Source organism: Salvelinus sp. IW2-2015, linkage group LG15 (assembly GCF_002910315.2).
Source record: "Salvelinus sp. IW2-2015 linkage group LG15, ASM291031v2, whole genome shotgun sequence".
Lineage (NCBI taxonomy): Eukaryota > Metazoa > Chordata > Actinopteri > Salmoniformes > Salmonidae > Salvelinus > Salvelinus sp. IW2-2015.
Window position 1 is genome coordinate 27,459,159 of NC_036855.1, and position 15,378 is coordinate 27,474,536.

Here is a 15,378-nt window from a genome sequence, read left to right on the forward strand (position 1 = left end):
CTAGTTAAGGAACATATCACCTCCAGCTTTCCTGACACCCTAGACACACTACAATTTGCATAGAACAGGTCCATTGATGACGCAATCGCCATCGCACTGCACTATCCCACCTGGACAAGAGGACTCCCTATGTAAGAATGCTGTTCATCAACTACAGCTCAGCCTTCGACGCCATAGGATCCTGGGTCTGAACCCCGCCCTGTGCAACTGGGTCCTGGACTTCCTGATGGACCGACCCCAGGTGGTGAAGGTAGGCAACAACACCTCCTCCATGCTGATCCTTAACACGGTAGCGCTCCTGTACTGCCTGTTCACACATGACTGCGTGACCGCTCACGTTTTCAACTCAATCATCAAGTTTTCAGACGACACAACCGTGGTAGGCCTGATTACCAACAACGACGACACAGCCTACAGGGAGGAGGTGAGGCCCTGGCGGAGTGGTGCCAGGAAAGTAACCTCTCCCGCAACGTCAACAAAACGAAGTAGCTAATCGTGGACTTCAGGAAACATCATAGAGATCATGCCRCAATCCACATCGACMGGGCCGCAGTGGAGAGGGTGAAAAGCTRCAAGTTCCTTGGCATGCACATCACTGACAACCTGAAACGGTCCATCCACACAGACAGTGTGGTGAAGGCGGCGCAGCAGCGCCTCTTGAAACTCAGGAGGATGAAGAAATTTGTCTTGGCCCGTAAAACCCTCACAAACTTCTACAGATGCAGCATTAAGGACGTCTTGTCAGGCTGTATCACCGCTTGGTATGGCAATTGCACCATCTGCAACCGCAGGGCCAACACATCACCAGGGACACACTCCCTGCCCTCCAGGACATCGATAGCACCCGGTGTCACAGGAAGGCCAAGAAGATCATCAAGGACCTCAGCCACCCGAGCCACGGCCTGTTCACCCCGCTACCATATAGAAGGCAGAGACGGTACAGGTGCATCATTTCTGGGACAAAAAGACTGAAAAACAGCTTCTATCTCCAGGCCATCAGACTGTTAAATAGACACCGCTGACCGGCCTCCGCCCAGTACCCTGCCCTGAACTTAGTCACTGTTACTAGCCAGCTACCACCCGGTACTCTACCCTGCACCTTAGAGACTGCTGCCCTATGTACATAGTCATTGAACACTGGTCACTTTAATAATGTTTACATACTGTTTTACCCACTTCATATGTATACACTGTATTCTAGTCAAGTCTCATCCTGTACAACTACAACTGTACACACCTTTTCTATACTGTCCATGTCTATACATACCATCATATATATTTATATTCCGGACTCTGACATTTCTCATTCTGATATTTCTTAATTCCTTTCTTTTTATTTTGGGGATTTGTGTGTATTGTTTTGTATTGTTAGGTATAACTGCTCTGTTGATGCTAGAAACATAAGCATTTCGCTGCACTAGCGATAACATCTCCAAAATATGTATTTAAAAAAATATATACCACATGTATGCTTTGTTGTAAGTAATATATCTTATGTCTGTGTCTCTTCCGCAGGGAGATTTTGTGACGGAGTACGTGGGAGAGGTGATAGATTCAGAAGAGTGCCAGCAGCGAATCAAACGCGCTCATGAGAACCGTGTGACTGACTTCTACATGCTCACCCTCACCAAGGTAACGACGTACAGGCTGTGTCCCAACAGTCTGGAATGGTCTCCTTTACTTGACCTCTCCACCTCATGACCAGTAATACATACAGTGCATTCTGAATGTATTCAGCCCCCTTTGTTAAATTACAGCCTTATTCTAAAATGTATTAAATTAAAACAATTCCTCATCAATCTACACATTACCCCATAATGACAAAGTGAAAACTGTTTTTTAGAAATGTTTGCAAATGTATTCCAAATAAAAACAGAAATACCTTATTTACATAAGTATTCAGACCCTTTGCTATGAGACTCTAAATTGAGCTATGCATCCTGTTCCATTGATCATCATTGAGATGTTTCTACAACTTGATTGGAGTCCACCTGGGGTAAGTTACATTGATTGGACATGATTTGGAAAGGCACAAACCTGTCTATAAGGTCCCACAGTTGACAGTGCATGTCAGAGCAAAAACCAAACCATGAGGTCAAAGGAATTGCTCCGAGAACAGGATTGTGTTGAGGCACAGATCGGGGTAGGGTACCAAAACATTTCTGCATTGAAGGTCCCCAAGAACACAGTGGCCTCCATCATTCTTAAATAGAAGACGTTTGGAACCACCAATATTCTTTCTAGAGCTAGCAGCCTGGCTAAACTGCGCAATCGGGGGAGAAGGGCCTTGGTCGGGGAGGTGACCAAGAACCCGATGGTCACTCTGACAGAGCTCCAGAGTTTCTCTGTGGAGATGGGAGAACCTTCCAGAAAGTCAATCTTCTTCTCTGCAGCACTCCACCAAAAASGCACCTAAAGGACTCTCAGACCATGAGAAACAAGATTCACTGGTCTGATGAAACCAAGATTGAACTCTTTGGCCTGAATGCCAAGCGTCACGTCTGGAGAAAACCAGGCACAGCTCATCACCTGGCCAATACCATCCCTACGGTGAAGCATGGTGATGTCAGCATCATGCTGTGGGAATGTTTTTCAGCAGCAGGGACTGGGAGACTAGTCAGGATCGAGGGAAAGATGAGCGGAGCAAAGTACAGAGAGATCCTTGATGAAAACCTCCAGAGTGCTCAGGACCTCAGACTGGGGCAAAGGTTCACCTTCCAACAGGACAACGACCCTAAGAGAGGATCTGCAGAGAAGAATGGGAGAAACTCCCCAAATACAGGTATGCCAAGCTTGTAGCATCATACACAAGAAGACTCAAGGCTGTAATCGCTGCCAAAGGTGTTTCAACAAAGTCTTGAGTAGAGGGTCTGAATACTTATGTAAATTATATTTATATTTTTTCATTTTTAATACATTTGCAAAAATGTATAATCTGTTTTTGCTTTGTCATTATGGGGTATCGTGTGTAGATTGAGGGGGGGGAAACTATTTAATCAATTTTAGAATAAGGCTGTAAAGTAACAATGTGGAGAATGTCAAGGGGTCTGAATACTTTCCGAATGCACTATAGTATGTGTAATGAATCGCTCTCTTTTCAGTAGTGTTCATATATTGGCTGTTGTGTGTGTGTGTGTGTGTGTGTGTGTGTGGTGTGTGTGTGTGTGTGTTGTGGTGTGTGTGTGTGTGTGTGTGTGTGTGTGTGTGTGTGTGTGTTGTGTGTGTGTGTGTGTGTGTGTGTGTTGTGTGTGTGTGTGTGTGTGTGTGGTTCCTCAGGACCGGGTGATAGACGCCGGGCCCAAAGGAAACTCCTCTCGCTTCATTAACCACAGTTGCAGCCCCAAACTGTAGACGGCCAGAATGGACCGTCAACGGAGATGTACGGATAGGGCTCTTCACCCTGTGTGACATAGAGGCTGGTGAGGAGAGGGACACGTACATGTTCTGTAATTTTGGTGATTGATCTCATCTGTCCTGTAGACACAGAGCTGACATTTAACTATAATTGTGTGTGTTCTGCAGGCACTGAGTTGACGTTTAACTATAACCTGGACTTGGTGGGGAATAGAAGGTCGTCGTGTCACTGTGGAGCTGAGAACTGCTCTGGGTTCCTGGGGGTGCGGCCTACGGTACGGGACACACCCACATTCTTTTTCTCCTTATCATGACTGCATCATGTAGGAATTAAGTAACATGTTTCTGGTGTCCCACCTTAGCAGAACCCTTCTGTCCATGGTTTGTCTGCAATGTTGTATAGAACTATAGAAGCTGGCCTAACAAGGCTTGTAACTTAAGGGGCGGCAAGTACCCTAGTGGTTAGAGCGTTGGACTAGTAACCGAAAGGTTGCAAGATCAAATCCCTGAGCTGACAAGGTAAAAATATGTCGTTCTGCCCCTGAACAAGGCAGTTAACCCACTGTTCCTAGGCCGTCATTGAAAATAAGAACTTGTTCTTAACTGACTTGCCTAGTTAAATAAAGGTTAAAAAAAATAAAAATAAAAATAAAAAACTCTTCTCTCTCTATTTTAACAAGGTAAATTGTCAGAATGTCTCCTCTCAGAAGGTCATATAAACCATATTGCTAATAATAAACTATGACAATGGATTAAGGGCTATTGTTCCTACACCTACAGTATCCTACTTGACTGTTTAGGCTTAGGTATCTGTAATATTTTTTCAGTTTTTCTCAATTCATCAAGTCTGCTAACTGAACTGTAACATTTGTACTTATTTTGTTTCACTTTATTATWATTTTTTATAATACCTCAAGTCCTAAAAAAATATGCGGCTGAAGAGACTCCATGTGTAAGGCTGCCACTCGCTGTTATGCTGCAACCCTGTAACGATAGTGCAGGGCGGGGGAGCCAGGGACGGGGAGTCTGGGGGSYGGGYTGCGGGGGCGGGTGGGTATTTTTACGGGGGGGGGGGGGGGGGGGACGTCCGATGGGTGAGTTTCCCTGTGGGTCCTGCTTTTTGTTACACATCCATGGGCTTATCAACWSTAAAGKTAACAATTATATCATTAATATAACATTCCTGTCTGAAAAACAATGGCAACACTAGCTATTCTCTCTTTGAATTTGAAAGGCCTAAATTGTCCTATTAAACGTTCCAGCTGTCTTGATATCCCAGCAAGAAACCAAATTGATAAAGCAATGCTCCAAGAAACACAGCTGCTCCATAAGGACGCACAACCATGTGTACAAACTGGCTGCTTTTTCATCAGCCCCAAACAAAAGTTGTAATCATAATGATAGATAAGAAATTCAACCACCATCTTATTTATTTATTTATTTATTTAACCCTTATTTTACTAGGTAAGTTGACTAAGAACACATTCTCATTTACATCAACAACCTGGGGAATAGTTACAGGGGAGAGGAGGGGGGATGAATGAGCCAAATGGAAGCTAGGGATGATTAGGTGGCCATGATGGTATGAGGGCCAGATTGGGAATTTAGCCAGGACACTGGGGTTAACACCCCTACTCCTACGATAAGTGCCATGGGAACTTTAGTGACCACAGAGAGTCAGGACACCCTTTTAATGTCTCATCCGAAAGATGTCACCCTATACAGGGAAATGTCCCCAATCACTGCCCTGGGGCATTGGGATATTTTATTTTAGACCAGAGGAAAGAGTGCCTCCTACTGGCCCTCCAACACCGCTTCCAGCAGCATCTTGTCTCCCATCCAGGGACCGACCAGGAACAACCCTGCTTAGCTTCAGAAGCACGCCAGTAGTGGGATGTAGCTCCAGATGGGCCAATTGGGTAAAGGCGAAGACCAAAAAGGCAGAATCACTTTCCTTAAATGTATCCATAATGGCAATAAAATTGCCTTTATTAATGTGTATGCTACAAATTCATATGATCTACGTTTTTTGATTCTCTGAACAGCGTAGTGTTAGAATTAACTGAATTCCATCTGGTTATTGGGACTGACATGAATGCCATTTTGGACATGTGGGACAAATCGAGTAAGACCAACTACAATTCACACGCAACCAAGGCTCTCCAACATACAGTATACCCTGATTACAACCTCATGTTGGAAGCACATAATCCAAAAGCAAACGAGTAAATTTTCTACTCAATATAACATTCTCCCCAATCGATTTTATATTATCTACACATCTATTTTCCACAATTATGAAACTAGAAATTCGACATGAGCTTGACCGATCACCACACCTACTACTGCCAATTAAACATTTCTGAATCTCCTAAAAGAGCAACAAGATGACGTATCAAAGTTTCATCACTAGAAAATCCTACATTCTGTGATCAATTTGAAATTGAACAAAATGTATTCTTAATGATCAATAAAAATTAAGTCCATGAACCCCGGATTCTATGTGATGCAACCAAAGGTTTTATTCAAAATAATACAACTGCATTTCCATCTATGGATTGGTAAGACAGAGAGCAGAATTTGCCATCCATGGAGTTAGACTCAACCATTACTTCCATGGTAATTGTCCTAGTCATTTACTGGCCAACAAGCTACACAGTAATGATCAATTAGGTGATACAGCAACAATTCAATCCGAAACCGGGGAATTGCTATCAGAACCAAAATTAATCAAAGATTATCTCACTTCTATAAAGAACTGTATACCTCTGATTTGTTCATCCTAAACATAGGAAGCCACCTCCCTGGGAGCCCAAATCTTTCTCAATGAACTCAAATGAGCATTGGATAGCATGAATAAAGGCAAATCACCTGGATGGGAGGGTATTCCCCCTGAGGTGTAATTACAATGTTGGAATCAATTAGGTCCACTAATGCTCAATGATTAACACAGSCGTTCACAAAGGTTCATTTGGGAGAGATGTGAATACAACGCTAATTTCGCATATTTAATAAACCGATATTAAACTATTTTCCAAAATGTTGTCGTCCCGTCTCGAGACTTACTTACCCAAATTGGTCCACACAGACCAAAGTGGGTTTGTTAGAAAACGTTTATCCTCCGTTGACTATTTACATATCTTATAGCTCAGATACACGGGTAGGATTGTCAAACGTTTGCCTGCCGACGGTTCTTCTTAGCATTTCTGAGTGTCAGAAATGTCAGTCAATCTCTTTTGTGTTCACACACCAAAGACCTTGGAAGTCGTCAGCCACTCAGCCTTGTTAAAATAATCAAACCAGAAGGTGGCAGTAGCGTTGTTTGGCCATGTATATTCATGCACAGTTTATAGTCTGATGTCAAGCCATCTGCGCTAATGTTGCTATTTTGTAGAAATCCCTTCTTGATACTAGCCAGATGGCCACAGCTAGATGACTACCTAGCAAGATGATGAAGAAACTATTTAATTCACTCTCCATAATCCCATACTGCCAGTGCCAGCCCCCATAGCCAAATATTTAGCTAGCTAACGTTAACATTTGTACTCGGTCTTGACTCGGTCTCGGACAGTGAGGACTTGTCATTTCTTCCCGAGACCAGCGGAGTAAAAAAACGAATAATTATCAGCTTCCATTCAGTCAGTACATAAAAACTCTAAGCCAAGCCAAATATTCTTGAATCATTATTACAGTAGCTTAACAGTCTTCATATCTATTATAGACATGTTTGCGCAGTGGCGAACCTATAGGCCTTCAGTGTGTGACAGGTTTGTGATTCTGCAAGGACTGCAACCGTCATACTAGGGCTGTGGCAGTAACAACATTTCGTCAGCCAGTGATTGTCAAGCAAATAACTGTCGGTCTCACGGTAATTGACCATTATTTAACATAAACACATTAAGCATCTCCTGGCTTCCACGCACAGCCTACAAGCCACTGATCCAGACCTTTGGAACATCTACATTTTAAAAAGTATAATAAATCCATGTAATATAGCCTACACCATCACAATAAATCCACTATTTATTTTAGACAGGTCTAAAGAAACATGATATGAAGAAAACGTAGTCTATTTCAGGAGAACAGAATAGCCTKCTCTGAGTTGTCTTTAAGTTAGGTCCTGATCTGGCTATGCCATATGGCTGTTGGCTAAACTAGTTCATTTAGCAGACAAGATTTGTTTAGAATTCCGTGGCATTATTTTATAGTATGAAGAATACAATTGAACAAAGCTGAATAAAATATTAATATCGATTTGAGGGAGTGCGCACATGCGGCTATTCTGTGTTGAGCGTTAACAAAGAAATAGYTACTCCTATATGCTTAATTTAGAGTTATTAATGTAACTTTAGTTCTACAAACGTTGGGCTATATGTTTTGATTTTTAATACATTGTAAGACTGCATGATGTGACTAATGATGATTTGAAAAAGTTTGCTTGAAAGGCATGAGCTCTGCTTTGTTTTTTGCGCAGGCTGTACACACGTCATCAGTCTCTCATTCACAATTTGACAAGCACTTGATAATACCTTGAATTTCACAGCGGCCTCCCCTTTGTGTGGCCATAATGCACCTTTAAAAAATCCATGCCTTTTGCAGCCAGTGGCCGTTGTGCCTTTGGCCCAGAGTGCTGCATGTTCCAAAGCACCTCTCACTCACATGGCTCTCCATCACGTGATTGGGTCTTTCTCACAGGCTACAAGTGAAGACAGACACATCGTGGARGCAACTGCGCGCGTCCTTATCCAATTCTGAGGTGCATTTTGAAGATATTGGAAGAACTGTCCATATTTACTTTTCGTCAGCCAACAAGATGAGTAGGCCTAACGAACAGCAAAAGCACTAGCCTATGTCAATCTACTCATAGTACAAACGTTGACCTATTCTGTGCAAGAAATAAATATTCCAAACATAGTCTGGGACGGTTGTGGGATGTGAGATCCCAAATGAATTCATCCACTAGCATTAAAAAAAACTTTCTTACGCAATGTAGCTGATGTAACAGATAAGAACGTTTAGCTTAAAATGTTGATAAACTAGGCTATTTCTACACAGTTATAAGCACAGCAATGCGCACACGGCAGTAGACTATAAGTGCTAATGGGAAAATATCATCATTAAAAGTGACCGCAAATGCGATTATGCATGTAATGCTTTTATTATAAAAGTGCATTTTTTTGATAAATTATCTTCCCCAAACTTGAAATTCACACTCTGCTTATTTATGCCAGTTAGGCTCTACACCTCTTGTAAAGCGGATTAATGTGCTTAATTTTAAGAAGTTATTTGGCCACTTTAGTTGTGATACAAACCTTTAAAAAACATATAGGCCTATGGGCTAGGCTATCCTGGACAGCAGGAAGCCTAGTTGTTAGAGCGTTGGACTAGTAACCGAAAGGTTGCAAGATCAAATCCCCGAGCTGACAAGGTAAAAATCTGTCGTTCTGCCCCTGAACAAGGCAGTTAACCCACTGTTCCTAGGCCATCATTGAAAATAAGAATTTGTTCTTAACTGACTTGCCAAGTTAAATAAAGGTAATTATTTTTTTAAATATGATTTGGGGGGGGGGGAGGCGTTGTTTCATGCCTTACGCTGGGCATCATTCACAAGTGATAATATATCATTCACAAGTGATAGGCTAATATTGTCACCCATCAGACTCTTCTTGATTTAATCATGTCTTTACATGTACTAAATAATATGTGTGTGAAATTAGTTTTGATTTAAAATGGACCATTATCATGCACCTGTCTCGAAAAAATACATGTCATCTATGCACTTAAATAGTGAATGGAGGACGCTGTTCCCGTGACTCATTTTCATGCCAGCCAGGTAGGCTATACTCCTGTTGTAAAGATAAGCAAATTGCTTAATATTAGGAAAGTTGAGAAATAAATATAATAGGCCTAGCCTATAGAAAGCTGATCGGATCCTCCTCTTTTTAATAGAGCCTATTAATCTGTTTTCTCACACAATTGCATAGTTAGCACGTTTGGTAGGCTACTAATGATCATCAGCAGCATCAGAGCTTGCAGAAGCCTAATTACCATGACTAAAGMTCACATGGAATTTGACTGCCATCATGACTCGTGACCGCCTGTGTGGCGGTAACACGGTCACTGCAACAGCCCTAGGTAATACCAGCGCACTCATGTAGGAGAGTGCACTTTTTGTTAAACACAAATGGCCAGTGGTATTGTGGAGGCTATATGCAGGAATAAACCGTATAAGCACTTTTTTCAGTGGGCATTGCGTATACTCACCTCTTGATCCCTACTGATGCGTATCAAAGTAGTGCAGTGGAGGTATACGACTTATCAATTATGTAGTACAATAGAGAAATCATGCACAGAGTAGCRTACACAATCGCAAAGGCTGCACACATCCTAGTTTCAGCAGAATATCATCTGCAGGCAGCAAGAGTGTGCAGCTCTCAGCTGGTTTTGGCATGGAGCAGCTCACGGAACAATGACATCGGTAGCCAGTAGGGTAGGAAAGACGTTTCAACTTATATCTACCAGTAAATGCTAACCAAGGCAACAATGGGTATGCAAACCAGGTATTGAAAAGGTTTAGTCCAAATTGTTGGTTAATAGGCTATTTGTGATGCGCAATTGTCARCATGCCCTGTTTGCATCAGGGGCGTAGAAACGGGTGGGCCTGGGTGGACTGAGGGCAACCCACTGGGAAACCAGGTCCTGACAGGCCCACCCAATCAGATTGATGTGGTTTAAGCATGGTTGTGGACGTACAGTGAGGGAAAAAAGTATTTGATCCCCTGCTGATTTTGTACGTTTGCCCACTGACAAAGAAATGATCAGTCTATAATTTTAATGGTAGGTTTATTTGAACAGTGAGAGACAGAATATCAACAAAAYAATCCAGAAAAACGCATGTCAAAAATGTTATGAATTGATTTGCATTTTAATGAGGGAAATAAGTATTTGACCCCTCTGCAAAACATGACTTAGTACTTGGTGGCAAAACCCTTGTTGGCAATCACAGAGGTCAGACGTTTCTTGTAGTTGGCCACCAGGTTTGCACACATCTCAGGAGGGATTTTGTCCCACTCCTCTTTGCAGATCTTCTTCAAGTCATTAAGGTTTCGAGGCTGACGTTTGGCAACTCGAACCTTCAGCTCCCTCCACAGATTTTCTATGGGATTAAGGTCTGGAGACTGGCTAGGCCACTCCAGGACCTTAATGTGCTTCTTCTTGAGCCACTCCTTTGTTGCCTTGGCCGTGTGTTTTGGGTCATTGTCATGCTGGAATACCCATCCACGACCCATTTTCAATACCCTGGCTGAGGGAAGGAGGTTTTCACCCAAGATTTGACGGTACATGGCCCGTCCATCGTCCCTTTGATGCGGTGAAGTTGTCCTGTCCCTTTAGCAGAAAAACACCCCCAAAGCATAATGTTTCCACCTCCATGTTTGACGGTGGGGATGGTTTCTTGGGGTCATAGGCAGCATTCCTCCTCCTCCAAACACGGCAAGTTGGGTTGATGCCAAAGAACTCCATTTTGGTCTCATCTGACCACAACACGTTCACCCAGTTGTCCTCTGAATCATTCAGATGTTCATTGGCAAACTTCAGACGGGCATGTATATGTGCTTTCTTGAGCAGGGGGACCTTGCGGGCGCTGCAGGATTTCAGTCCTTCACGGCATAGTGTGTTACCAATTGTTTTCTTGHTGACTATGGTCCCAGCTGCCTTGAGATCATTGACAAGATTCTCCTGTGTAGTTCTGGGCTGATTCCTCACCGTTCTCATGATCATTGRAACTCCACGAGGTGAGATCTTGCATGGAGCCCCAGGCTGAGGGAGATTGACAGTTCTTTTGTGTTTCTTCCATTTGCGAATAATCACAGAAACTGTTGTCACCTTCTCACCAAGCTGCTTGGCGATGGTCTTGTAGCCCATTCCAGCCTTGTGTAGGTCTACAATCTTGTCCCTGACATCCTTGGAGAGCTCTTTGGTCTTGGCCATGGTGGAGAGTTTGGAATCTGATTGATTGATTGCTTCTGTGGACAGGTATCTTTTATACAGGTAAGAAACTGAGATTAGGAGCACTCCCTTTAAGAGTGTGCTCTTAATCTCCGTTTGTTACCTGTATAAAAGACACCTAGGAGCCAGAAATCTTTTTGATTGAGAAGGGGTCAAATACTTATTTCCCTCATTAAAATGCAAATCAATTTATAACATTTTTGACATGCATTTTTCTGGATATTTTTGTTGTTATTCTGTCTCTCACTGTTCAAATAAACCTACAATTAAAATTATAGACTGATAATTTCTTTGTCAGTGGGCAAACGTACAAAATCAGCAGGGGATCAAATACTTTTTTCCCTCACTGTAGATTATCATTATTTCTTTCTATTCAAAAAATTGTGATTTTTGAGAGTGAAAATCAATAGGAAAACTCTTTWTTTWATTTTTTTAAACAGGATTTTTCACACAGGGTGCCTTTCCTTTGCTGGGCGGGCCATTTGGAAACTTTTGAGCAACATTTTTGTACACCCACTTCTCCAGGCCACACTACATCGCTGCATAGGGCCGATGAAAAGACAGCAGTCACACACAGCATAATGTTAAAGGATAAGCAGTCCATAAACTCGGACATAATAAGCCAGTATGTCRCAATCATAAGAATACAAAAACACAACCATTAACCATTTCCCAATCAAAATGTAGAACTATTACTTTCCGTTGCAAAGAATATTTCACCTTTAGCACACAAAGTAACCTGTGACCTAAAGTTGAAAGTGGAACTGACATCATTTTAGCTACTTTGTCTGTTTGGTTCATATCTGCAATCATAATATCAGTCAAAAATATCAAATTACCAGTAAATGCTACAATGCCAACTTTATAAGAGCTTTTAAAAATAGGTTATCTTTGACTCAACATTCCATGTTGGCAGAATAGATGGATGCAGTTTCAATGACTCAATATTATGGACAAAAACCTACGAATGTACCTAAGGCTAGAACTGTCAATACAATCAAACTATTAAGGGCAATGATCACAAGTCAGTCATAACGTGGCTAATAGGCTAGCGTATCTATTTATGTAGCAAGCTAAAAACACGGAGCCTAACGTTAGCTAAATAACTAGCTAGCTGCTAGGAGGATGTCATATTTTGCCATTGGAGGAGTGGGTGAGTGACTGACTTTTTCCCCTCATATAGTTTTTCCGTGTCTATAGCTAGAGATGTCATTTGGTTAGTTAGCAAGAACTTGAACGTCTGTTATCCAGTTAGCATATCTCTTGCGTTCGCAAATTCACTCAGGCTATCTACTCCAATTTCAGAACACCTGATTTAATTTACTAACATGCAACATCCGCTGAATATGGTTTCAATAAACGTAGGCAAAAAAAGTTATGGCCAAGAAGGCTCTAGATAACATGTAAACAGCCTAACCAGCTCTGCTACGGCGAGTAAAATAATCAGTGAGGTGTTCTGTTCGACATTTGTGTCTGGAAGTAGCTAGCTAGCTAACTTTAGCCAGTTAGCTTAGGGGCTTGGTTGGGACAAGCATGCATTGGCAGGCAAGCTGCTGAAAGACGAGGAGGCTACCATTCCCCTTCGTTTCAGTGCAATTTTGACGGCCAACTAGATATAAAAGTTTATCATATTTTCCTTCATTAGATTTTATATCATCTTGCTCTGGCAAGCATTAGTTGTTGACCATGTTATTTATGTGCATAACTGCGGGAGAGAACCTACCTTTTTCATGGTTGCTTGATCCATAGGACTGTAAAGTTCAGAAATGTAAGAGGACTCCTGTGATTGGTGGAGTGCTGCAGAGATGGTTGTCCTTCTGGAAGGTTCTATCTCCACAGAGGAACTCTGGAGCTCTGTCAGAGTGYCCATCGGGTTCTTTMTCACCTCCCTGACCAAGGCCCTTCTCTCCTGATTGCTCAGTTTGGCTGGGCAGCSAGCTCTAGTAAGAGTCTTGGTGGTTCCAAACTTCTTCCATTTAATAATGATGGAGGTCACTGTGTTCTTGAGACCTTCAAATACTGCAGAAATGTTTTGGTACCCTTCCCCAGATCTGTGCCTCGACACAATCCTGTCTCGGAGCTCTACGGACAATTCCTTCGACCTCATGGCWTGGTTTTTGCTCTGACATGCACTGTCAACTGTGTGCCTTTCCAAATCACGTCCAATCAATTGAATTTACCAAAGTAGCTCTCACTTCATGAGCAGCGCATATCCAGCATGCATTTGTCGTCTACTTGTGTGCTGTTATAGCCTGTTGCTGTAGCTACTGTCATGGAGTTTTTCATAAATAATCTGATAAAACACACAGGTGAAAAATCAAGGTGACTTACAAAGATGAGGAGGAGCAAGAGAGGGAGGTCTGTAATGTAGTGTCCACAACTAAATAGTAATTGTGGTATCTGAAAAGACCGGTATCCCAAAAGCATGATGGTGTACTTACTATGTGCACATGCTAACAGAAAGGAATGAGGTCGGTATCTAGCTAAGTGTGTCATTATAGAAAAGTATTTAAAACAAAAAAATCTGATCTCTTAAAAGTTCAGCTAATTTCCGTTCTATTAACTATACAATAGGCCATCATTGATTTAAAAAAAATATTACCTCTTTCAAGGAGCTTTCCGTTTTGCTATGGTTATTTTACCAAAAATCCTTAGGCCTACCTACAGAAAAATACAAAAACTATTACGCATCCCTGCCCAGCCTGGCATGAGTGGCCCCGAAGGGTGTTTAGCATCCCCAGTGGCTCTTCAAGCGAGGAGAGGATATTTTCCGCTGCTGGTCTGCTCTCCAGTCACCATCGCATGACCCTGAAGCCACAGATTCTTGCCAAACTCATGTTTCTAAAAATGAATTCAAAGGCACTGTAGACAGAGCCTAATAAGGCATGTTTCCTTTCGTTTGTATTTAGTTCTAAGTAAGTTACAGCCTATATGTGCAGTTTTAATGATTTAATGCAACATTTTGTTTAAATGCTGAGCTCTTAATGTCCCTGCCAGCCTAGTGTGTCGCACTCGCAAATGCTTCCCAATGTATTTCTTTGTAGGCTATAGCATTTAAATAATATATCTTAAATAATACATTTTCGTTCCTTCTRAGGCTAGCTGTGTGGCTCCTGCCCTATTTACTGTTTATGTTGTTTACTACGACATGTAGCCTATTTGAAATGATGAGCGCTTCTTACATTCACCTTTTCCTGTTTATTAAAATACTTTTCATTCAAATCATATGGTTTGGTTTCAATAGGCTACTTCAAAACCAAATGGTAGGTCCACCTGGATCACAAAAATAGATGGTGTTGGTTAAATTGTCATTTTAATGAATGGAGCGAATTTGGAGCTGCAGTGTTTTCGTACTTTGATTGAGGAAAGGTTTTTAGCGGATTGGTTGGAAAGGATGTTGAGCGCCGGAAAGCACCGCTCAATGAGGGATAAACGGGATTGGGATGAGAGACTCACTTTTAGTTTATTTTCCTTTACATASTAAATGTGTGAGTTTAACTCTGAAATATGATCATAATGATCACAACTTTGTATTTACGTACCTTAAAAAAGATGGCAGCCCACAGGTGAATACAAACAAAATKTGAAATTATATTAATTTCTATATTGTACCTTTTTAACCCCCCGCCCCCATTATAACAAAACAAATAATAATAGTCACACAATAAAAAATTYTCATCTGAGCCGATTGTTTATGACGTTGTTTTTCCGTCTGTCAGAGTGCAGTGGTGATGGAGAAGGAGGAGAAGGCGAGGAACGCTAAGCTGAAACCCAAGAAGCGTAAGCTGCGACCGGAYGGGAAACYCACACATGAGTACWTCTGTTTCTGCTGRGGAGAGGGAGGYGAGCTGGTCATYTGTGACAAGAAGGACTGTCCTAAAGCTTATCACCTGCTCTGTCTCAACCTCACCAAACCCCCATATGGTACGCTGTGGGTGTGTGTGGAGGTGGGTGTGTGTGGGGGGGGTGTGTGTCTATACGTTAATAATCTCTCTCTGTGTGTGTGTGTGTGTGTGT

The 15,378-nt window shown here is 42.1% G+C and overlaps 1 protein-coding gene across 1 annotated transcript in view; it reads left to right on the forward strand.

Annotated features, from left to right (window-relative positions):
* LOC111974608 (histone-lysine N-methyltransferase NSD3-like) overlaps nucleotides 1-15,378 on the forward strand; it is a 40,753-nt gene that overhangs the window by 15,874 nt on the left and 9,501 nt on the right. Inside the window, 5 exon segments of the mRNA XM_070447065.1 lie at nucleotides 1,516-1,632; nucleotides 3,277-3,339; nucleotides 3,341-3,419; nucleotides 3,523-3,629; nucleotides 15,081-15,285. Of these exon segments, the coding sequence (XP_070303166.1) occupies nucleotides 1,516-1,632; nucleotides 3,277-3,339; nucleotides 3,341-3,419; nucleotides 3,523-3,629; nucleotides 15,081-15,285 (571 nt within the window).